The following is a 24,811-nucleotide window of genomic DNA, read 5'->3' as shown; positions in this document are numbered from 1 at the left end:
TACCCTTCAGTCAACAGCCTCCAAACTTCTGTCCCTTACTTCATCTTTTGGACTTACTCAGTCCTCCGCAGCCACCCACACAGGCGGACATACACTAGACCTGGTCTTCACCTGGCTCTGCTCTCTAACTTCACCACGTCCCCTCTCCCTCTATCCGACCACCATCTACTCACTTTCTTATCCATGTCCTCCTCACCTGTCACCCATGTCCAGCAACTTGCGCACCCCCGCAGAAACCTCGCACACCTAGACATCCACACTAACTCTTCTACCACTGGCATCCATATCCTCACTCCATGATACAGAGAGTGCCACTGCTTTCTACAATGCCACTCTCGCATCAGCTATTGGCATGGTTGCCCCTCTCATTCATGACAGAGTGCGATGTATCAATAAACAACCCTGGCACAATAACATCACTAAAAAGCTCCGGCAAGTGTCCAGGGTTGCAGAAAGGCGTTGGAAGAAAAATTCACATGATGATTTCACTGCATTCAAACAGGCAACACTCGCTTTCAAATCCACCCTCACCTCTGCTAAACAGGCCTACTTCACAACCCTTGTATCTTCCCTATCCTACAACCCCAAACAATTCAAAACTTTTAACTCCCTCCTCCACCCACCACTGCCCCCTCCAACCTCCCACATCTCTGCTGACGACTTTGCCACACACTTCTAAAATAAGATCAACCAAACAAGGCAAGTCTTTACAGTTCATCCACCACAACCCCTTTGTATACCAGACCAATACCCAAACCACATAAACCTCCCTCTCCAACATCACTGAAGGGGAGATTAATTGTTTCCTTTCCAAATCACACCTCACCACTTTTGCACTAGACCTCATGCCATCCCACCTCCTCCCCAACCTCACCACCACACTTAGCCCATCCCTAACTCATCTCTTCAACCTATCACTAATTTCTGGTACCTTCCCTTCTGCTTTCAAACATGCCACAGTCACGCCTATCCTTAAAAAGCTAACCCTTGACCCAACTGCTATTTCCAGCTATCGCCCAATATCACAGAATTAAGCTACTGGCCTAAATATATGACACTTCCATTAAATTGGCATATTTCAAAAAGGAGAAGGGACGGAAGCAATTGTCATCTGATATTAAACTCTCAAACTTTATTGAATATAATAAAAGACAAGACAGAATCAATTCTAATAAATATAAAACAATGTAAAAAATGGAGACCATATGCAAAAAAAGACCGCACAAAACCAGTGATGCCGCTAGTTTAGTATACACAGATTTGTCTATATATGCACAAGGTATCTATTCCAATGGTTGGCTTTTCTATAGCTGCTCAAGGTGTGTGGTGTCAATTTGATAAAGCTGACCCAGTATTTTCAGTAGTAATGCACCACTACTTTGGAGGCATAGGCATTGAATATAAAAAAGTAAAGTGCATAGTGCAAAAAATCAAGCTATTCACCACCATATAGCATTTAAGTTATTTAAGGTGCACCTGCAGTTGATAGGGCATCCACCTATTCAGCAGTCCTTGAGCCACATATAATGTGTATACATATACAGAAGTTAAGGCAGATATAGACACAAATAAATATAAAGTGACTGTGCTGCATAACCTGATTGTGCGGTCCTGAGCCCCAACGCGCGTTTCGCGTCCAGCTTCGTCCGGGGGGATGTATGCTGAGGTGTTAGTTGAGGCACTTTTTATAGTGGTCGGATAATTAGGCCATATTGGTATCCACAGTGTAAGGGACAACTACCGCGCTTGCGCAGGCAAATTCCCCGCATCACTTCCTCTCCCCCCGTGTGTGACCACAGGGGGAGGAGTCAGCGACGCTAAGGAAGCGTTGCCATAGCAGCGCGGCAGTCCGTGCGGCTGTGTTATTATTACTGCGGAGGCAATTCAGAGGAATGTGGAGGGAGAGCTTTGTAAATAGAGGATGGCTGCACCTATTATGTGGCTCCCCTACAGTGGTGGCACTCAGCCGCCGTATCGTGCAGCCGCGCACGCGCAGCTCGGCGTCCCACGCCACCGCTACACCCCCTAGTCCGACGCGTCAGGACCGGGGGCGGAGTCAGAGGCATAACAGACGCGTTGCCACAGCAACACAGCAAACACGACCCGCCGCAGAGAAGCCACCTCCATAGAGAATACCACAGAGGAAGGACTATTCAAGGAGTGAGTGACCTGAATTACTGTACAGCATAAAGTGATGAAAGTGCCGTGAAGTTAAATATGGTACGTACTGTGTAATACTCATAAAAATCATCTAAATTAACTTAGTGATATATAATAAGGAAATACTTATACAGCACATAATAAATCTATATGAGACCCCCATGTGTATACGAGTCTTTAACCCATACTATTGAAGGGGCCGCCTACTACTTCTACATAAGTTCAAAATTCTTGTTAGCTGTATACATATATATATGCCCATAATAGGCCATAATTAATAGTGAATAAATAGGTGTGTATAATGATAACCAAGTGACAACTTTATGGGTGAAAGCACCAATCGGTTCAATGACCCAAAGTTGAGGTTAGTGAATAGCTAATTAGTGCCTGAATTCAGTTCTATATACTGATTATTCAGTGTATATTGATAAAAAATATATATATATATCTCAGTGCCCTAATAGTGAAAGGAAATATAAAACATAAAATAACCAATATAATAATATAGTGACCCACTCAATATATATATATATGTGAAAGTCCTTGTAGGACGCGAATCCATATGCAGTCCTTATAGATTTACAAGGCCTAAACCCTTTTTATAAATACTAACCCAGAAATGACCAAATGGGTGTATATATCTTCTACTATTGAATATATAATATAAACTAAAAACTACAGAACATTGCATTCGAAATTATCCAGTCTATATTAAATTAATCATGTGCCAATATGTTTATACATTATGATTTAAGTGCATTGCTCACTGTTTAAATCCCATAGTGGGCATAGTTCACAATTTAATAGGAGTCCAGTAAGGTCCATCACTTGAACATCTCCATTGGGCTGTCCTTGTTTCATTTTTCTCAAATTTAGTTTACTAATTCTTCTTCTTTTCTTTTTTCTCTCTTATTCTTCTTCCTCTTTAGGGTTTCTTTCCTTCTCTAGGTTCCAACAATGTCTCCCCTCTGCCACCAAAGAGGTCCAGAAGAAGAAAGAAATACACTGCCAGGAAGCATCACGCTGCCCTCCAGTCTCCACATTCCATACAGCCAACCCAACCACCGATACATGGTAAGTAGTACCTAAATAAAACTAAAACAAACACAATTAAAATCCGTATATAAAATTCAACATTAGTAAATCAGAACAACAACATACATGAAAACAACCTAAAAACCTATAGAAAGGGAGCATAACTCAATTTCTCATTTAACCCTTTCGGGTGGATACAATCAATCTTTTTGATCCATCTAGTTTCTAGCTGTGCTAAAGTCTTCCTCCAATTTCCACCCCGCTGGTCAATAAATACCTTGTCAATCCCCGACACCCTCAACAAACCGGCATTGCAGTTATGAATTTGCTTAAAGTGCCTCGGTATTGGCTTGAGTGTTGATATGTCTTCTTCCTCTTCCGCATTTATAATGTCCCTATAATGTTCTCTTACCCGGATTTTTAGTGGTCTGGAGGTAAGACCAACGTAGATTTTTTCACATGGACATGTGGCGTAGTATATGACACCCACCGTATTACACGTTATATGTTGTGTTATAGTGAAGTTTCTAGTGCCATCACTTGATTTAAACATTGAAGCCTTTTGCATATTTGGGCAGGATATACAATCCCTGCAGGGGAAAAAACCCCATTTAGGTCCTCTTGAACCAAACGCCTTGTTGGGTTCATCACCAGGGTAGTAGCTGTGTACCAGCATATCTTTTAGATTTTGCGATCTTCTATATGTGACGGATGAGGTGTTGCCTATATATTTTGTCAATATTTGATCCGTCTTCAAAACTGCCCAGTGTTTATTAAGGGCCTTTTTCATATCCATCCATTTCTCATTGTATGTGGATATGAATCTGGTTACGTTGTCCTGTTTCTTCCCCTTAATTTTTGGTTGAAGAAGTTCCATGCGGTTTTCCACCATTGCTCTCTTCCGGGCTCTCTTGATACTTCTGTTTGAGTACCCCCGGCTTTTAAATCTCATTGTTAATTCATCAGCTTGCTTATTAAACAGATGATCATTAGAGCAAATCCTCTTGATCCGCAGGAATTGACCCGTTGGTATAGCCTTTACTACTTGATGAGGATGGGATGAGGAGGCATGTAGGAGAGAATTTACAGCAGTCTCTTTGCGGAATACATCCGTTTCCAATACATTTGATGGTCCCTTAAATATAAGGATGTCCAGGAATTCAATATTTTGCTGGCTGTACTTACATGTTAATCTCACGTTAATGTTGTTGTTGTTTAAGGTGCCAACAAACGAAGCAAGTTCTTCTTCAGTTCCCTGCCAGATCATAAGAATATCGTCTATGAATCTGGCCCAAAACAGAACCTTTTCAATGTCTGCCATCGGGTTGGTAAAGAAGATTCTCCTTTCCCATGCCCCCAAAAAGAGATTCGCGTATGAGGGAGCGAAAGCCGCCCCCATAGCAGTACCCTGCTTTTGTAGATATACGGTGTTTTTGAAAATAAAATAATTATGTTCAAGTGCAAATCTCAATAGGGACATGAGAAGGAGAATCAGTTCGGTATCATAGTCAGACATTGAGAGGAATGTTTGTACTGCACGTATTCCATCTTCATGTTGGATCGAGGTATACAATGATTCCACGTCTAATGTTACAAGCCACATGTCCTCTTCCATTGGTATACCCTCAATTTTGCCCAAAACGTCACCAGTGTCTTTTATATGTGACGGTAGATTTTGAACAATGGGTTTCAGGTGATGATCTAGATACTTACATGTAATCTCACATAAACTTCCATTCCCTGAAACGATCGGTCGTCCTGGTGGATTCGACAGACTCTTGTGTACTTTCGGTATGAAGTATATACATGCAGTTCTCGGGTAGATGGGTATTAAATTGTCCCTCAGTTCTTTAGTTATTGTTCCTTCCTGATAGGCTTTGTCCAGTATATTGTAGAGTTCACTCTGAAAGGCAGATGTTGGATTATACGTTAATCTCTTGTAACATGTGGTATCCCTGAGTTGTCTGAAAGCTTCTTTCTCATATTGCTTTCGAGGCCATACAACAACGTTACCCCCTTTACCAGAGGGTAAACAACAAGGGAACAGAGGTCTAGATCTTCATCATTCTCATCTATGTCATCAAGAGATGAAGAAGGGGAAATAGGAGCAAGATATCGTCCCTATAACCTGAGAAGAAACAACTTTAATAGGAAAGGGAACAACTATAGAAAGAAAGGTGACAAGAGAAATGAGAATCCTCCATCTAAATTGCAGGTAATTAATCTGTCAGAAATTAAGCTATCTGAGGCCCAAGTGGATGTCTTGAGCCTGGGTTTAACGTTCTCTCCTACCTCCCCCTTTGACTCCTTTGTAGCCATAAAGGATTTGCATTTATTTGCACGAAAATTGGTCCTTAAAAAACTACATGACAAATCAGAAAGAGGTGAAGAATGGAGTGCTGAGGAACTGGAAACTATAAGAATATTGGAAGAATTAAATGAAGAACAGAATGAACCACCAACTGGAAGTAAGTTTATAGTACCAGTCCCGAAAAAATTCCCGTCTCTAAGCATCTACCCAAACATTGAAATATTTGTAAAATTGGTCACAGCAGAATTTGAGAAAATTGCGGGTGGTATATCCAATGACAATATGTCTGAAAATCAAAGGAAAGCATTACGCGAACTTAAGAACATGAGGGAGATAGTTATTAAACCCTCTGATAAAGGGGGTAACGTTGTTGTATGGCCTCGAAAGCAATATGAGAAAGAAGCTTTCAGACAACTCAGGGATACCACATGTTACAAGAGATTAACGTATAATCCAACATCTGCCTTTCAGAGTGAACTCTACAATATACTGGACAAAGCCTATCAGGAAGGAACAATAACTAAAGAACTGAGGGACAATTTAATACCCATCTACCCGAGAACTGCATGTATATACTTCATACCGAAAGTACACAAGAGTCTGTCGAATCCACCAGGACGACCGATCGTTTCAGGGAATGGAAGTTTATGTGAGATTACATGTAAGTATCTAGATCATCACCTGAAACCCATTGTTCAAAATCTACCGTCACATATAAAAGACACTGGTGACGTTTTGGGCAAAATTGAGGGTATACCAATGGAAGAGGACATGTGGCTTGTAACATTAGACGTGGAATCATTGTATACCTCGATCCAACATGAAGATGGAATACGTGCAGTACAAACATTCCTCTCAATGTCTGACTATGATACCGAACTGATTCTCCTTCTCATGTCCCTATTGAGATTTGCACTTGAACATAATTATTTTATTTTCAAAAACACCGTATATCTACAAAAGCAGGGTACTGCTATGGGGGCGGCTTTCGCTCCCTCATACGCGAATCTCTTTTTGGGGGCATGGGAAAGGAGAATCTTCTTTACCAACCCGATGGCAGACATTGAAAAGGTTCTGTTTTGGGCCAGATTCATAGACGATATTCTTATGATCTGGCAGGGAACTGAAGAAGAACTTGCTTCGTTTGTTGGCACCTTAAACAACAACAACATTAACGTGAGATTAACATGTAAGTACAGCCAGCAAAATATTGAATTCCTGGACATCCTTATATTTAAGGGACCATCAAATGTATTGGAAACGGATGTATTCCGCAAAGAGACTGCTGTAAATTCTCTCCTACATGCCTCCTCATCCCATCCTCATCAAGTAGTAAAGGCTATACCAACGGGTCAATTCCTGCGGATCAAGAGGATTTGCTCTAATGATCATCTGTTTAATAAGCAAGCTGATGAATTAACAATGAGATTTAAAAGCCGGGGGTACTCAAACAGAAGTATCAAGAGAGCCCGGAAGAGAGCAATGGTGGAAAACCGCATGGAACTTCTTCAACCAAAAATTAAGGGGAAGAAACAGGACAACGTAACCAGATTCATATCCACATACAATGAGAAATGGATGGATATGAAAAAGGCCCTTAATAAACACTGGGCAGTTTTGAAGACGGATCAAATATTGACAAAATATATAGGCAACACCTCATCCGTCACATATAGAAGATCGCAAAATCTAAAAGATATGCTGGTACACAGCTACTACCCTGGTGATGAACCCAACAAGGCGTTTGGTTCAAGAGGACCTAAATGGGGTTTTTTCCCCTGCAGGGATTGTATATCCTGCCCAAATATGCAAAAGGCTTCAATGTTTAAATCAAGTGATGGCACTAGAAACTTCACTATAACACAACATATAACGTGTAATACGGTGGGTGTCATATACTACGCCACATGTCCATGTGAAAAAATCTACGTTGGTCTTACCTCCAGACCACTAAAAATCCGGGTAAGAGAACATTATAGGGACATTATAAATGCGGAAGAGGAAGAAGACATATCAACACTCAAGCCAATACCGAGGCACTTTAAGCAAATTCATAACTGCAATGCCGGTTTGTTGAGGGTGTCGGGGATTGACAAGGTATTTATTGACCAGCGGGGTGGAAATTGGAGGAAGACTTTAGCACAGCTAGAAACTAGATGGATCAAAAAGATTGATTGTATCCACCCGAAAGGGTTAAATGAGAAATTGAGTTATGCTCCCTTTCTATAGGTTTTTAGGTTGTTTTCATGTATGTTGTTGTTCTGATTTACTAATGTTGAATTTTATATACGGATTTTAATTGTGTTTGTTTTAGTTTTATTTAGGTACTACTTACCATGTATCGGTGGTTGGGTTGGCTGTATGGAATGTGGAGACTGGAGGGCAGCGTGATGCTTCCTGGCAGTGTATTTCTTTCTTCTTCTGGACCTCTTTGGTGGCAGAGGGGAGACATTGTTGGAACCTAGAGAAGGAAAGAAACCCTAAAGAGGAAGAAGAATAAGAGAGAAAAAAGAAAAGAAGAAGAATTAGTAAACTAAATTTGAGAAAAATGAAACAAGGACAGCCCAATGGAGATGTTCAAGTGATGGACCTTACTGGACTCCTATTAAATTGTGAACTATGCCCACTATGGGATTTAAACAGTGAGCAATGCACTTAAATCATAATGTATAAACATATTGGCACATGATTAATTTAATATAGACTGGATAATTTCGAATGCAATGTTCTGTAGTTTTTAGTTTATATTATATATTCAATAGTAGAAGATATATACACCCATTTGGTCATTTCTGGGTTAGTATTTATAAAAAGGGTTTAGGCCTTGTAAATCTATAAGGACTGCATATGGATTCGCGTCCTACAAGGACTTTCACATATATATATATATTGAGTGGGTCACTATATTATTATATTGGTTATTTTATGTTTTATATTTCCTTTCACTATTAGGGCACTGAGATATATATATATATTTTTTATCAATATACACTGAATAATCAGTATATAGAACTGAATTCAGGCACTAATTAGCTATTCACTAACCTCAACTTTGGGTCATTGAACCGATTGGTGCTTTCACCCATAAAGTTGTCACTTGGTTATCATTATACACACCTATTTATTCACTATTAATTATGGCCTATTATGGGCATATATATATGTATACAGCTAACAAGAATTTTGAACTTATGTAGAAGTAGTAGGCGGCCCCTTCAATAGTATGGGTTAAAGACTCGTATACACATGGGGGTCTCATATAGATTTATTATGTGCTGTATAAGTATTTCCTTATTATATATCACTAAGTTAATTTAGATGATTTTTATGAGTATTACACAGTACTTACCATATTTAACTTCACGGCACTTTCATCACTTTATGCTGTACAGTAATTCAGGTCACTCACTCCTTGAATAGTCCTTCCTCTGTGGTATTCTCTATGGAGGTGGCTTCTCTGCGGCGGGTCGTGTTTGCTGTGTTGCTGTGGCAACGCGTCTGTTATGCCTCTGACTCCGCCCCCGGTCCTGACGCGTCGGACTAGGGGGTGTAGCGGTGGCGTGGGACGCCGAGCTGCGCGTGCGCGGCTGCACGATACGGCGGCTGAGTGCCACCACTGTAGGGGAGCCACATAATAGGTGCAGCCATCCTCTATTTACAAAGCTCTCCCTCCACATTCCTCTGAATTGCCTCCGCAGTAATAATAACACAGCCGCACGGACTGCCGCGCTGCTATGGCAACGCTTCCTTAGCGTCGCTGACTCCTCCCCCTGTGGTCACACACGGGGGGAGAGGAAGTGATGCGGGGAATTTGCCTGCGCAAGCGCGGTAGTTGTCCCTTACACTGTGGATACCAATATGGCCTAATTATCCGACCACTATAAAAAGTGCCTCAACTAACACCTCAGCATACATCCCCCCGGACGAAGCTGGACGCGAAACGCGCGTTGGGGCTCAGGACCGCACAATCAGGTTATGCAGCACAGTCACTTTATATTTATTTGTGTCTATATCTGCCTTAACTTCTGTATATGTATACACATTATATGTGGCTCAAGGACTGCTGAATAGGTGGATGCCCTATCAACTGCAGGTGCACCTTAAATAACTTAAATGCTATATGGTGGTGAATAGCTTGATTTTTTGCACTATGCACTTTACTTTTTTATATTCAATGCCTATGCCTCCAAAGTAGTGGTGCATTACTACTGAAAATACTGGGTCAGCTTTATCAAATTGACACCACACACCTTGAGCAGCTATAGAAAAGCCAACCATTGGAATAGATACCTTGTGCATATATAGACAAATCTGTGTATACTAAACTAGCGGCATCACTGGTTTTGTGCGGTCTTTTTTTGCATATGGTCTCCATTTTTTACATTGTTTTATATTTATTAGAATTGATTCTGTCTTGTCTTTTATTATATTCAATAAAGTTTGAGAGTTTAATATCAGATGACAATTGCTTCCGTCCCTTCTCCTTTTTGAAATATCGCCCAATATCGCTGCTCCCATTCGCTTCCAGACTCCTATAGCAGCACGTCCATGATGAACTTTCCTCCCACCTCTCATCTAACTTGCTCTTTGACATTCTACAATCTGGTTTCCATCCCCACCACTCCAATGAGACAGCCCTTACCAAAATAACTAACGAGCTACTTACAGCCAAAGCTAACGGACAATACTCTATATTCCTCCTCCTAGACCTGCCCTGTGCTTTCGACACAGTTGACCACTGCCTCCTACTACAGATCCTCTCCTCCTTTGGCATTAAAGACCTCACCCTATCCTGATCTCCTCGTACCTTTCCAACTGCACTTTCTTTCCAACTGCACTTTCAGCATCTTCCCCACCCTCTCTCTGTTGGAGTCCCCCAAAGGCTCTGTTCTAGGACCCTTACTCTTCTCAATCTATACACTTGGCCTGGGACTACTCCCATGGATTCCAGTACCACCTGTATGCTGAGGACACTGAGATCTACCTCTTTGGCCCAGACATCACCTCTCTGCTGTCTCCTCTCGCTTCCTCAAACTCAATGTGGACAAATCTGAACTCATCATTTTTCCTCCATCTCACAGATCTTCCTTACCCGACCTATCACAATTAATGACATCATGCCTTCCCCCGTAACGGAAGTCTGCTGCCTCGGAGTAACCCTTGACTCTGCCCTGTCCTTCAAACCACACATCCAAGATCTTTCCACCTCCTGTCGCATCCAGCTCAAAAATATCTCCATAATCCGTCCTTTCCTCAACCCTCAATCTACTAAAATGCTTGTGCATGCCCTCATCATCTCCCGCCTCGATTAAGGCAACATCCTTTCGTGTGGCCTCCCTGGTAACACCCTTGCACCTCTCCAGTCCATCCTTAACTCTGCTGCCTGACTAATTCATCTCTCTCTCTCTCCGCTACTCTTCCACTTCTAAATCTCTTCACTGGCTCTCATTCTCTCAGTGTATCCAGTTCAAGTTACTAATACTGACCTACAAGGCCATCCATAACATGTCTCCTCCATATATCTCTGAACTAATCTCCCGATATCGTCAGTCACATAATCTCCGGCCCTCCCAAGACCGCCTTCTCTCCTCCACTCTTATTCGCTCCTCACCTAATCACCTCCATGACTTCTCCAGAATATCCCCCATCCTCTAGAATTATGTGCCCCAACACATCCGACTATCAACCACATTTGGATCCTTCAGACGGAACTGAAAACCCACCTCTTCAAGAAAGCCTACAGCCTCCTCACCACTACTGGAGTTACCACCTCACCAACACTGGAGTTGCCGCAACACCCAAACTACTGTCCCTTTCCCCACCATCCTGTAGAATGTAGGCCCACAAGGGCAAGGTCCTCTCCCCTCTGCATCAGTCTGTTATTGTAAGTCTGTTTACTGTAATTTGTATGTAACCCCTTCTCATGTACAGCACCATGGAATCAAGCATCAACCAAAAGTTTCCAAAACTGACTTACCGAATGCATTTTATTACAAGTTCCAGATCTACTGCATAGGATATGGCATACGGCTTTCCATTATCCAGGGTTTCCAAATTCTTAAAAACAAAACAACCACACACAAACCAACTATTTAAAAAATTTCAGCAGAAAGACTAAAATTCTTCTTTTTTATGCATTTTAGGAATAGTATATAGTGGCAGCATGCATTCACTAAAGGGGCCTCTGGGAAGCCGTCGGTGTCATTCTTTACTTATGGGTAAGCATGTGGATTTAACTGCAGCGTTGTCTGGCTTATAATGGGCATTTCTCTCATACGTTATTTGATGTTTTTGATTGATTTAGCCATTACACTCTACGCATTATGATCGTAATCATGACTTTGCCCTCTTGGGAAATACTTGGTCTCACACTCCTTCCCTAGTCTACCCCTGTCTCCTCTATATCGCCTGTTTTTTGAGCCTTCATTGTATTGCATTGATTGAAATTAATTTTGTATATGATCTGTCTTAAAATTTATTTTTTTTTATCATGATTGGTGGGACTATTTTGCATACTCCATATTTTTGCTTGCATTCAGTGAGTGTTTATAGCAGCTGCCAGGATTTTATTTATGGCCTTCTAATGCAAGAAATTTGATTTCTCCAATCTTCTAACCTGAACGCATCCAATTTGACAAAAAGTCAATATAATAATGGATGTAAGGCTACATTCTCCTTATGGCTCACCAAAGATTCATTAGTGTTCCTTTAGGGCGCAAACAGGACACGAAGCTCAGCAGAGCACATTATGTAGAGGGTGGGGGAAGACTGCTAACAGCCAAACAAGGGTCTCACTGACGGTAGCCTATAGTATGGCTAGCTTTAGGAAAACTCATATCTGAGCTTCTATGAAGACGTAATTCGATAAAAGCCTGAAGAACTTACTGGAGTGATGTGGCCTCTTCATTTTGAGGATTAGTGAAATCCTCAGGACTGAACCCTCAAAGATCAAAACCTGGTGTCTTATCCTAATGGTAAGCCATTAATACTTAACTTCAAGAAACCCCCCAGACATTTCCACCATTGTATAAGATGCAGCAATAACAGATTAGGTAACACTTAACCAATGCGATTTTTTTTTAACCTACTGTAAAAAATAAGATACTTACAGCAAGTATAGCTCTGTCCCGCTCAATAAGATCGGCCAGTCTATTCATCAACACTCCCCTTTGGGAGGCATCCATTCTCCTCCATGGTGACCCCAGTTTAAATGCCTCTCGTGCAGCTTTCACCGCCTTGTCAACATCCGCCTAGATGGATAATAACACAACCACCATATAAAGTCTGTACTGATCACAGCATTTACACTTAAAGATAAGGCATTAATAAAACCAGAATATTGCATTAATAAAACCAGAATATTGTAAATAAAGTAAAATATCTGAGGAGCTGGTACCAAGCGCAGCTTCGGGAGGACTGGTTTGCAAATGCATATTCTAGTGGTTGATACGATATAATCAAGATCTCGTTTTACAGTGTTATATAATGGCTTGAGACCTAGCATGAGAATTAGGTTGTATAAATTACTAGAAAGAACCCAAATTCAAAGAAATATAGGATTAGACGGATATGCTTTGTCCCGTAAAGAGTGCAAAGGGTTATAATATGCTTGTACAAAGACCTGCATTAGGTGTGTGACCTCTGAAACTTAAGGGAGAATTGCTGGCCCCAACTGGGGTAAAATCATCAGAAATGTTGGGTAAGAGAAAAAGGGGGGAAAAAAAAAAGTCTTAGTCAGAACATAAGTGCCATAAGTGCAAGGCAATGTGGTCTCCAGTAGGCCCGCTAAGAGTTGGCCAAGTTCAGCAATAACTTTAACTACTTCAAGACCTACCATAGACTGTAAATATCCAGGCGGTTCATGCTGTATTCTGAAGTGACATTCTGAAATGTCAGTGCATAACAGAGCTGCTGCACACATACAGTACAGCTGTGAGGGCAGGGACCCGGCTGTCAGATACAGCTAAACTCCCTGGAGAGAAGGTAGACCTTTATCAGTGCTGTCGAAAAAAAAACAAGATTGCACACTGAAGTGTCTGACAGATGCCACCGTTTACACCACAGGCTTACAGGAGCTTCTGAAACGCCCTCCAAGGTACTCTGTACCGAATCTGGTACTTAAAAGGGATGTGTCACGGCAGCGGTGACCCCATCCGTGGCCCTGGGCACCCATGTTAAAGGAAAGGTCTTTAAATGGGTTTTTGAAAAAAAGAAAGTTTGAGACGTCACCTGTGGTATTCGGTCAGAGGTGACCAACGTTGCTTAAAGGGGTCCTCTGGGGTGATGTTATGGCAGCCAGATGGTATAACTTCCCACAGGTGAAGTAGGTCCCCAGGGCTCCCGTGTGTAGATGGAGATGATGAATGGTGCAGAAAAGAACGAAGGACGCAGTTGTGCAGTCTTTTTACCTGGTTTACTGATGGTAGCAGGCAGCCACAGTCCAGGGCATCAGATCACAGGTACAGGCAGGGTCCGGCCGGCTTGGAAGCGAGTTCAGCTTTACCAGGTGGAGTTAAAAGCCTTCCTTCTCGCTCTGTGGTGTAGCTCCTTACTGCCTATGGCTTCTTAGCAAGGTCCTCTGTGTTCTCTGTCCTTTATTGAAGTGGGACACAAACCATTATGACAGGTGACTCGAGCCTTTTTTTTTTTTTTTTTACAGGGTCTCTATCACGACCTGGGCTCTGTGTGTCACTGTCTCTCCTGGGTGTTAGGGAGGACAAGTTACATGTAGTCTAGCTGTCCTACCGGTTTCTGCTGTGCCTCCTAGAGTATGACACAACCTCGGTCTTCCGGTTCCCGGCATCTTCTCTCTGTCATAGAGGTAGCCCTCTCGCAGCTATTCTCCCTTGTTGTCACTCTCCTGTGCTTCGCTCTCCGGCACGTTAATTAAAAACGGTTCTTCCTTCTGTATATCGCTATCCAAGGGCTACAGCACTTTAGGCTGTACGGACCCTCACACGTCCTTCTGCCTCAGACTGCTCCAGTCTGCTGTCTGGCACCAACTGTCTAAATCTTCCCAACGGCCTAGCAACTAACTCCTCCTCCTGACCAAAAAGAGACGCTCCCCTGAAGTTGGGTGCCGATCTCTCCCTTCTGGCCTGGAGTCAGAACGCTGTTGTATGTGATAATTACCTGTTAAGAGGAATCTTCCATCGCTTCCAAGCATCACATCACTCTCCCCATGAGGAAAGCATTGCCACTGTGACAACCAGGACCCTGGGGCATCACACTTCCACCGCCCATACCTTCCCATAAGGTCCAAACCAAACCAAAGGCTTGTGCACCTAGTCAAATCTGAGAAAAAACAAAACCGCAACAGCACTGCAATACATATCCAACAGCAAGGGTGGGATATGTGTAGAAGAAAATATGCGACCAGTCAGGTGTAAAACTGAAATCCGTGAATCAGTGACATATTTGGTGCAGGCGTCCACTCCAACTTGCTATTGCTTGGAATATAAGGTAAGAAGCAAATAATTCCACTTTGTAGTCTATAACTGCCATCAGAAAATGTAGATAAAAACTCTGATAAGTCTGATGAAGACACTAGTCCATTAGGAAAATAAAAACCTAAAAAGGCGAAGTAACAGAGTGATTTACCAATAATGGTTGCAGAATGTGTACCTACTATGGAGACCTTTTATACCACCACTTGGCACCAAAATAATTATGAAAATTTGAAGTTTAAGAATATGCCATCTTGTAAAGGTTTCATTATCCGTTCTAATGCTCATTGTCCGGCTAATCCCGGATTAGAAGATCTTTAAATAGTAGTTGAAAAGAAAATTAGCACAAAAGATGAAGTTGTGATCTTTGCACCTAGACCAGATGGAAGGCACCAACACAAAGCAGATTACCGGTAATCGGACACATCTGCATGTAAAATCACTCCAAAAAAGAAAAAAGTAATTGAAAGATATCACATGGCTAAAAATACAGGCCAATTAAATACATCCCCTTCCATTAACCCATTCTCCAGGATGTCAATCTGTTACAGTGGAACATAGACTGACGACTGATGCCAATATTTTAGGTCATATGGGCTGGTGGCTAGATGGCCTCTAGTGAGGTGCGGCACGCTTTTCTCACACACTGAGGTTTTGCGCTGTCACGTTTCATCATACTGCCCTAATCTGCAAACATTAGGGGAGATTTATGAAAGCAGAGATCTCACTCCCTGAACACTTTGCTGGTAAAGATACACATTACAGTTGCGCAAGGAGCTTTCAACCTAGACCTAAACCAATAGAGACTTTCAATCCCTGGGAAATCACGCTGGAACAGGTTATCTTAGAGCTGTTGTGATGTAGTGTCTTTCCTCTTAAATTATAAAATTACGGTAATTCACAACTGTCAGTAAATGGAGGGAAAAAAAATTGCTGAAGTGCTTTTTTCATGAAGTCAATCAGGGTATGTGGAGCAGGCTCAGAAGCTGAGCCGACTCTGTACTTGGCCCTTAATGGTAGCTGCAAATTACTGACAGTAGTATTAATTGGTGCAATCCAGCATGGGTATTCATGTACTACCCATTGCTCCGTAACCCTTTGTGGCCGATCGTGGGCTGCCGATTAGTTGCAATGGCAGCTGGGAACGTGAGATGTTGATTCTCTTGTGTCGTACAGCCATACCCTGGGCATTAGGTGACGCTGTGATTTTGACTAAAAGGCTATGTTCACACATTGTGTTTTTTCAATGCAAATTTTCAGCTTCTTTTTACAGGACCAGCAAAGTATGAGATTTCAGAAATCTCACGCACACAGCTTGTATTTTTGTCCCCAGTATTTTGGGCAAAACCTTGTTTTTTGCAAAATGCAGCACGTCATTTCTTTCTGCATCTTTTTTACCCATTGAAAGCAATGGATGGTGCAAAACACGCCCCAAAAACGCAGGTATCAGTTTTTGCTGCGTTTTTTATTTCAAGAATTTTTATATAAGGAAATTTTACAATATCAGGGTAGGGGAACAGGTTATATGTGACAATATAACAGGAGTTAAATTCAACATATAATATCATTGCAGTATGACAAAAATACCATATAAACTATATGAAGGATAGTGGAGAAAAGAGGAAAGGGAAAAAAGAAAAGAAAGAAGGGGTAGGGGGGAGGTGAACTTGGATACGGTAAGACAGGGGAAATTAGGGATAAAACAAGGGAACAGAACCAAACAATAGTCCATTGAGAGAGGACACGGTAAAGAGCAACAATCTTAAAAGATTTCTACTTGACAAATCCACTGGCAATAGATCCATATCAATCAGTTGTAAAGAACTCTGCATGTGAGAAAAAAAATAAAATAATTCCATAATGCCCATTTAGATTTATACTTTGTAAGGGAGCGTGAAGAAGAAGCAGAGGGCGAAACGCGCGTCGGGGCGCCAGAGGGGATCACCCGACCGATCACTCACACGTGGCTCTATTATCTAGCTGGTGACCTGGGAGAAGGTAACATACTGTGCTCCTTATTCTATATTTCTGGGTATATTCTGGCTGTGTACATTGATAGTGCAGACGAGATTTCTATATGGATGCTATTTGGCACCTTTAATGTGTTCCTCGGTCTGTAATACAGGATGCTTAATGCTATTATGTACCTATATTATGATTATCTGCACGGTTAGTTTAATTCTCCTATATATACTGTATTACTAGAAATTTATGTCTAGGGTTATGTTCGGGTGCTCCTCTCTGATTTGGGCTGCATGTTCTGTGTGAATTATCATGTGGTTACTTAGATCTTTTTAAACTTTATATATTAAATGTTATATTTTAATGAATTTTTGGCTGGCTTCATTTGAGTCCGCAGTATAATAACTGCGGTCTGTGTTGTACAAACATTTTTAAATAATTTTTCAGAATATTCCACACTGAAAACAAATGGGGATTTCTTAAAAGAGTATTAATAGCCTTAGGCTACTTTCACACTAGCGTCGGGCCGAGGTTCCCGACGCTAGCGTTGTCTCTGCCGCACAACGGGGGCAGCGGATGCATTTTTCCAGCGCATCCGCTGCCCCATTGTGAGGTGCGGGGAAGTGCGGGGAGGTGGGGGCGGAGTTCCGGCCGCGCATGCGCGGTCGGAAAAAGCGGACCGTCGTGAGCAAAAAACGTTACATGTAGCGTTTTTTGGTCCCGACGGTCCGCCACAACATGGCGCAACCGTCGCACGACGGTTGCGACGTGTGTCAATCCGTCCCAATACGTCGCTTAATGTTAGTCTATGGGGAAAAAACGCATCCTGCAAGCACTTTTGCAGGATGCGTTTTTTCGGCAAAACGACGCATTGTGGCGGATTGCAGTTAACGCTAGTGTGAAAGTAGCCTTAGAAGTAAAATATCTCTCCCCTTAGTATTACCTAATACACTTTCTAAGATCTAGAAGGTTATAGTTCTTCATCTGGCAAACCCAATGCAAATTTTAAAAGTTTGAAAATTTGCTATAATATCTTTATTGGGACCTGTAAGGTTTTTCGTGCCAAAACCTGATGAAGTAGAATCAGATTTTTTTTTTTTTTAACGCATCAAACTTTATCTCCATGCACAAGAGACACATGTACCCTGACAAAAACGCAGTAAAAGGGAAAATAAACAAAAAAAAAAAACTTAGTAAAACCTGCTTTGTTTAAAGTCTTACAGTCACACAAGGTGTGAACATAGCCTAATAATGAATCGCAGGTTCAAGGTTAAAAAGCAAAACTACATATGTTTTTTTTTAAATCCATGTTAAAAAAAAAAAGTTATGTATCCTTGTAAAAGGGAAGGAAAATATAAAGAATGCAGTTAATGATAGTTTGTGTTAAAGAATTAAATAGCTAATTTGAATTCTGATTTGGTACGTTATTGTGTAACTGTATTTGAGGGGATGAAAATTTTTAAGTTAGTGACTATCCTTTTAATAGTTATCATCTATAGAGCTTCTTCTTGTCAAAAGCCCAGGCAATTGCAGGCCACTGACCATTTAGCATGTTGCAAAATAGAGCAATGGTAGCAGAACATGTGGAAAGTGAATATATCTACAAAAAAGTAACAATTACCGAAAAAATACTGCAAAGAATAAGTATTACTGTCAGCCAATAAGTGACGACTGATGTGGGACCATTGGAGCTTCCATGCTGGATCGATGGGGAATTGAAATCACAAAGACTGTAATTTTTGTTACATGATGAGGAATTTTGTACTTATCAGTCCAGCACCGTTCTGTGATGAATTGATTAATCCCTACACTAGATAATATCCATATAGAGAAGTTTAACAAGGTCTTGAAAGAAAAGCATCACATAAGAAATCACAACCCAAAAACACACAACTCTAATAATATTTTCTGCATTGTTGCACATGGGTAAAATAAAGCTGAACACATGATAAAATGGCACAAATATTTGCTTTATCTTGGATTGCATCCAAACTGCATCATAGTTATGCAACTCGTCTGTTGATTTCCCTACCTATAAACTGCTACCATTGCCAAAAGCGTTGCTTCAAACTGGTCTAACATTACCTGTTGCTTACAAAGATTGCTACATGGGCGTTATCTGCTCACATAATCACAAGATCTGCAGTTTATTCCACTGTTGCTTAAAGGGAACCCATCAGCAAATTTTTAGACCTCAAAGTAACGTCATCATAATAAAGTACCTATAATGATGATTACTTCCATACCTCTAAGTTACGACTCTGTGTCTCTGTTGTCTTGAACAGTAATTAATTGGCGAATTGTAAAGCAAATCTGTGCAGGGACTTGGTCAGCACTTGCAGCTCTCTGGCCCCTCTCCCTCTTTCTCCTCCCTCCACTGGCCTCCTGCAAGTGACTGACAGTTCCCTCTTCACTGATCTGTTTCCCCAGCCAACATTTTACACAGGCGCAGTCATTTCATGGGCGGCATATAGACAGTAACATCCCGATTACATTGCGAGACTCAAAATACCCATCTGTCCATGCTCCAGCTCCCAAAATGAGCGAGAAATTAGTCTCTGACCTGCTACCCCGCATACACGGGTATTACATACCTGGTAATGTATTTTTTCATGAGACATGACGGCACCACGAGAGAGGGGGTCCGCCCATCAAGGACAGGAAACCTTCAAGATAAAAGGGGTGGCTCCTCTCTCCACATCAGCTGTTTTACAGAGTACGAGAGGAACTCCGCTGGTTAGTGTACACATAAATAATACATCCTATATGGTTCGATTCACCGATACCCCAGGGAGTGTATAATACAAATAATGCTAATAATGCTCCCAACTAATGACGTGATCAAAAGGGTGGGAATATAAGGGTGCCGTCATGTCTCATGAAAAAACACATTACCAGGTATGTAATACCCGTGTTTTTCCATCATACATGACGGCACCACGAGAGAGTTACAGAGATTTGTATTCTCTTTTAGGGAGGGATCACGGCTTGTAACACTCTGATCTCACATTTGGGAGAAGAGGTAGCAGATAGGTCTAGCCTATAATGTTTAAAAAATGTAATGTTTAAAAAATGTAGACAGGGAGGACCAAGTGGCTGCCTTACAGATTTGGTCGATGGTAGCATCTGCTCTCGTAGCCATGGCCCTCGTGGAGTGGGCTTTCAGACCCTGTGGAACAACCCTGCCTGCACTACTATACGCTAGAATAATGGCCTCTCACCCATCTAGCGATAGTTTGTTTCAAGGCTTTAAGGCCCTTCCTTGACCCCTGGAATGAAACAAATAAAGCCCTCTGTTTCCTCCAGGATTTTGTCATCTCTAAATACTGTAGGATACATCTCCTGACATCCAAGCAATGGAGTCTCTCCTCTTTCTTGTTACTAGGATTGGGACAGAAAGAGGGTAGGGTTATATCCTGAGCCCTATGAAATCTCGATACCACTTTGGGGAGATATGCCGGATCTAATTTTAATACAACCCCATCGTCCATAATTTGTGTGTAAGGGGGGGGGTCAGCTGACAACGCGTGTAAATCCCCCACCCTACGGGCCGATGTAAGTGCCACTAACAAAGCTGTCTTTAATGTTAGTACTTTATCTGATATTGTATTTAACGGCTCAAAGGGGCTTTCTGTCAAAGCTGTCAACACTAAAATTTAGATCCCATGGTGGAGGAGTAGGGGATGGAACAGAGTCAGCTCTACTACAGGCTCGGATAAACCTCACCACCCACCCACCTATTGCTTGCCAGGTCACAGTTGAATAAGGCTGCTAAGGCTGAAATGTGTACTTTGAGGGTACTAACGGCTAACCCCAGATCTAAGCCCTTTTGCAGGAACTCCAGTATTGCCACTATCGGGACCTCCCCTTCCCGTATTGGCCCTGAGCTGGACAGGAATTTTTTCCATATTCTCCCATAGATCTTGGTCGTTACTGGTTTTCTGCTACTAAGCAAGGTGGATATTAAACCAGCTGAGAACCCCTCTTTCTCTAACAACGACAGTTCAATTGCCAAGCTGTCAAATGTAGCCCGGAATTCTGCGGGTGGTTGAAGGGACCCTGTGTGTTAGAAGGTCCTGGTCTTCCGGGAGAACCCATGGGTCCGTCACTGACATCACTCTCAGCCAGTAAAACCATGGTCTTTTCGACCAGAAGGGAGCTATTACAATCACTCTGGCCTTGTCCTCCCTGATCTTCTTCAGAACTGCTGGGATTAGACATATCAGTGGGAAGGCATACAAGAGTCCTGACGTTCATTCTATGCTGAAGGCTTCTACTGCCAATGGCCTGTCTGCTGGGTTCAGGGGGCAGAACTTTTGAACTTTCTTGTTGGCTTTTGAGGCAAAGAGGTGTACACTGGGTCTTCCCCACATGTGCACTCTCTGATGAAAAATTGACTTTTTTTTTTTAGGGACCATTCCCCTTGCCTTAAGTGGTTCCTGCTTAAAAAGTCTGCCTTTATATTGTCCACACCTCGAATATGCAGGACCGATAATGAAAGGAAATGCCTTTCGGCTAGAGTCATGAGTCTTTTGGTTATGTGCATCAGTGACCGAGAACGGGTGCCCCCCTGGTGGTTCACGTATGCGACCGCTGTTCGGTTGTCCGATAGGACTCTCACATGATGCCCTGTCAAGTGTGAAAGTAATCTCTCTAGCGCCTTTTTGATTGCTAGGAGTTCCCACTCGTTTGAGGATAGATTTTTCTCCTCTTGAGCCCAGGGATCTTGGACCCATAGTGTGTCTGAGTGCGCTCCCCACCCCCATGGACTGGCGTCCATTGTAATTACTTTGGAGGCTGTGTATGTCCAGGGAACTCCTCTCGGAGATGACTATCTGTAACCACCATCTGAGTGACTGGAGTACAGAGAGTGGGAGAATGAGTTTCTGCTCTAGCTGCCCCTGAAGTTCCAGGTCGTTCTGCAGCACACACCATTGCAGTTCTCTTGCATGGAACTGGGCCCATTTTACTGCCGGTATGCAGGAAGTTAGGGACCCTAACACCGACATGGCTCTTCTTAAAGTCATCTCTGGTTTTTTTAATGTGGTCATAATCATTTGTTTAATGTTTCCCTCCTTTTCCTCTGGGAGGCGACATTCCTGCGCCACGGAGTCTACCGTTATCCCTAGGAAATTCTGGACCATTGCTGGCTCTAGTTTGGATTTCTTGAGGTTTAGTTGCCATCCTAGTGTCTGTAGAGTGTCCATCACTATTCTGACCTGCTCCTGACAGTGAGAAAAGTTTTTCGCACTATCAGGAAGTCGTCTAAGTAGGGTATTATCAGAGTATCTTTTTCTCTGAGATGTGCTGTGACCTCTGCAATCAGTTTTGTAAATACCCGTGGGGCTGTCGCTATCCCAAAGGGCAGAGCCCTGTACTGAAAGTGATGCAACTGGGACACCATCTGAACTGCCGCTCTGAGAAACTGACGATCTTGTTGTCTGATTGGGACATGCTAATAAGCGTCCTTGAGGTCTAGGACAGACATGTAACACTGAGGATATAGAAGTTTTACCGCTGATTTTATGGTTTCCATTTTGAAAGATGGAATTATTAGTTATTTGTTGAGGCCTTTTAAATTTATTATTGTCCTCCAAGAATTGTCCGGTTTTTTTTTTTATGAGAAAAAGGGGGGAGTAAAACCCTTCCATCCTTTCCTCTGTTGGAACTTCTTCCAAGACGTGTTTGTCTAGGAGTGATAATATTTCTCCTTCCAGACTGTCTTGTTTCTCTTGGGAGGACTGTACCGGGGTCTGCATGTATCTTCTTGGAGGCCAGTGGTGGAATTTTAGTTTTAGGCCTGATCCTATAATCTGTCGGATCCATACGCTGGAGATCCTCTCCCAGGCTGGAAGGAAGTGAGAGAGCCTCCCTCCCACCTGAGAAGGACCGTCACTGGGAGGGTTTCTTGGTGTCCCTGGGGGACTTGCCAAAATAGAAGCCTTTTCCTCTCCTGGACCGCTTATCGAAGTTGCTCCTGTCTCGGTCTCTATACTGCTGCCTTCGGAATTTTTGGTCTCTCAGAAAGGAGCGCTGAAAGGGCTGTTTCGGAAAAAAAAATTTTTGTCACCGGCTTTCTCCAACACCTCGTCTAATGCCGGTCCAAACATGAAGTTCCCCTCACAAGGCAAAGAGCAAAGCTTCATCTTTGCCTGTGTATCTCCTGGCCAGCATTTAAGCCATACCGCCCGGCGTCCTGTGTTGGCTAAAGCTGCTGACTTTGCTGCCAGTCTAGCCGAGTCTGCTGATGCCTCAGCTAGAAACATTGCCGCTGCTCTCATGGTTGGTATTGCCTCTAGGAGAGTTTCTCTGGGAACTTTTTGTTCTACCTGTTCCTCCAGGTTGTCTATCCAGATTTTAAAGGAATCTGGCTACACAAGTGGCCGCGATAGCTGGCCTTAGTGCCCCTGCTGAAACCAACCATGCTGTTTTCATGGAACCGTCCACTTTCCTATTCTTTTAGAGAACCTAAATCCTCGAATGGCAGGGAGGATTTTCTGGCATCTTTTGAAATTGCCACATCAATTTTTGGGGCTCTATCCCAAGATGAGGAGGCCTCTTCAAAAGGATATCTTCTCTTTAGGGAGGTGGTTATTTGGGACCTTTTCTCCGGTTTTTGCCATTCCCTTTTAATCAGTTCTTGTAGCTGTTCATTAATAGGGAATGACCTCCATTTTTTCTTCTGCAGACCACTGAACATAAGTTCCTGGGCTGTCTTTTTTGCCTTCTCATCTACCAGCCCCATGGTAGAGCGAACAGCTTTTATAAGCTTATCCGTAGCCTCCGCTGGAAATGTATCCTCCTCCTCTGAGCTACTATCTGAGCAGCGAGCTGTATCTGAGTCCCCCTCTGACTCCGAGGAATCTCTTTGGGATGCTACTGAGGGACTGGATCTGTCCTTAGATCTGGTATCTGTGTCAGCTGTCTGCAATGCTTTTACAGACCTCCGATTGGATCAGTGATCTTAGACTCTCTGTAAAGGAGGGTGTTTCCTCCGGTACCGCCTTGTTAATGCAATCCTGACACAGATTTTTATTCCAGGATGGTTTTAACGCTTTTCTGCATAAGGGACATTCCTTGTTTTTAGCCTTTGATTTATACTTCTTGGGGACTTCCTATACTCCACCCCCCCCCCAAATGTATGTAAGAAAAGAGGGGAGAGACTGAGATAAGAGAAGAGAAAAGAACAGACATTAGCGTGCTGGACTTTCTCGCAGTTCACTCACCACTCGGACGCTTTCAAAGTACGGGTACCGGATCCGGAGGTTGGCTGGTTTTCTCTGTGTCTCCCAATGAGACCAGGGACCCCTCCCTGGTATGGCGATCCGTCCGTACGCTGTCCGAGCGGCTTCTGCTGCTGCCATGGCGGGTCTGGCTCTTCTCACTTGAGCGAGACTGCCTCTCCTGCACCTCTTGCTGTGGCATTAAATGTTCTGGTGAAAAGCTCTTCATCATACACACTACCACGTAACAAGAGTAGTCACCCTCAACCTGGCCTGGTTTAGTGACATAGGGCAGCACTTCTGGTCCGTTTAAATAGATTCACTTCCTCTTTTTTTTTTTTATGGATCACCTGGTTGATCCTGCCATTACAGGTCGCTTCAGTAGTCAGGTGCATGTGCGCACCTGTCATGATTTGATTACCTGGCTGATCGTGCCTGCACCACTTCCGGTGCTCCTAGGTGCAATCAATCACCTGGTTGATCCTGCAACTGCTGGCCGATAGCGCAACGCCTGCGCTGTATAATTATGCCAGAGCGCGCACCCGGCAACCACTTCCGGTGAGCGCTATCAGATCCACCATTCACCTGGTTGATCCTGCCCAGAGTGCTGCCGCCGGGTCCTGCGCGTGCACACGGCTATTATCTCTGGTGCACGCCCCTTCAGCACCTATGCG

The 24,811-nt window shown here is 42.8% G+C and overlaps 1 protein-coding gene across 1 annotated transcript in view; it reads right to left on the bottom strand.

Moving 5' to 3' along the window:
* The window catches only part of LOC143809715 (aldehyde dehydrogenase, mitochondrial-like), a 57,885-nt gene that overhangs the window by 14,797 nt on the left and 18,277 nt on the right, over positions 1-24,811 (bottom strand). Inside the window, exons 3-4 of the mRNA XM_077292752.1 lie at positions 12,616-12,756; positions 11,484-11,563 (exon numbers count right to left, since the gene is read on the bottom strand). Of these exons, the coding sequence (XP_077148867.1) occupies positions 11,484-11,563; positions 12,616-12,756 (221 nt within the window). The remainder of the gene's footprint in view (positions 1-11,483; positions 11,564-12,615; positions 12,757-24,811) is intronic.

This window comes from Ranitomeya variabilis, chromosome 1 (assembly GCF_051348905.1).
Source record: "Ranitomeya variabilis isolate aRanVar5 chromosome 1, aRanVar5.hap1, whole genome shotgun sequence".
NCBI classification, from domain to species: Eukaryota; Metazoa; Chordata; class Amphibia; order Anura; family Dendrobatidae; genus Ranitomeya; species Ranitomeya variabilis.
This window is presented reverse-complemented; position numbering and strand designations above follow the sequence as displayed.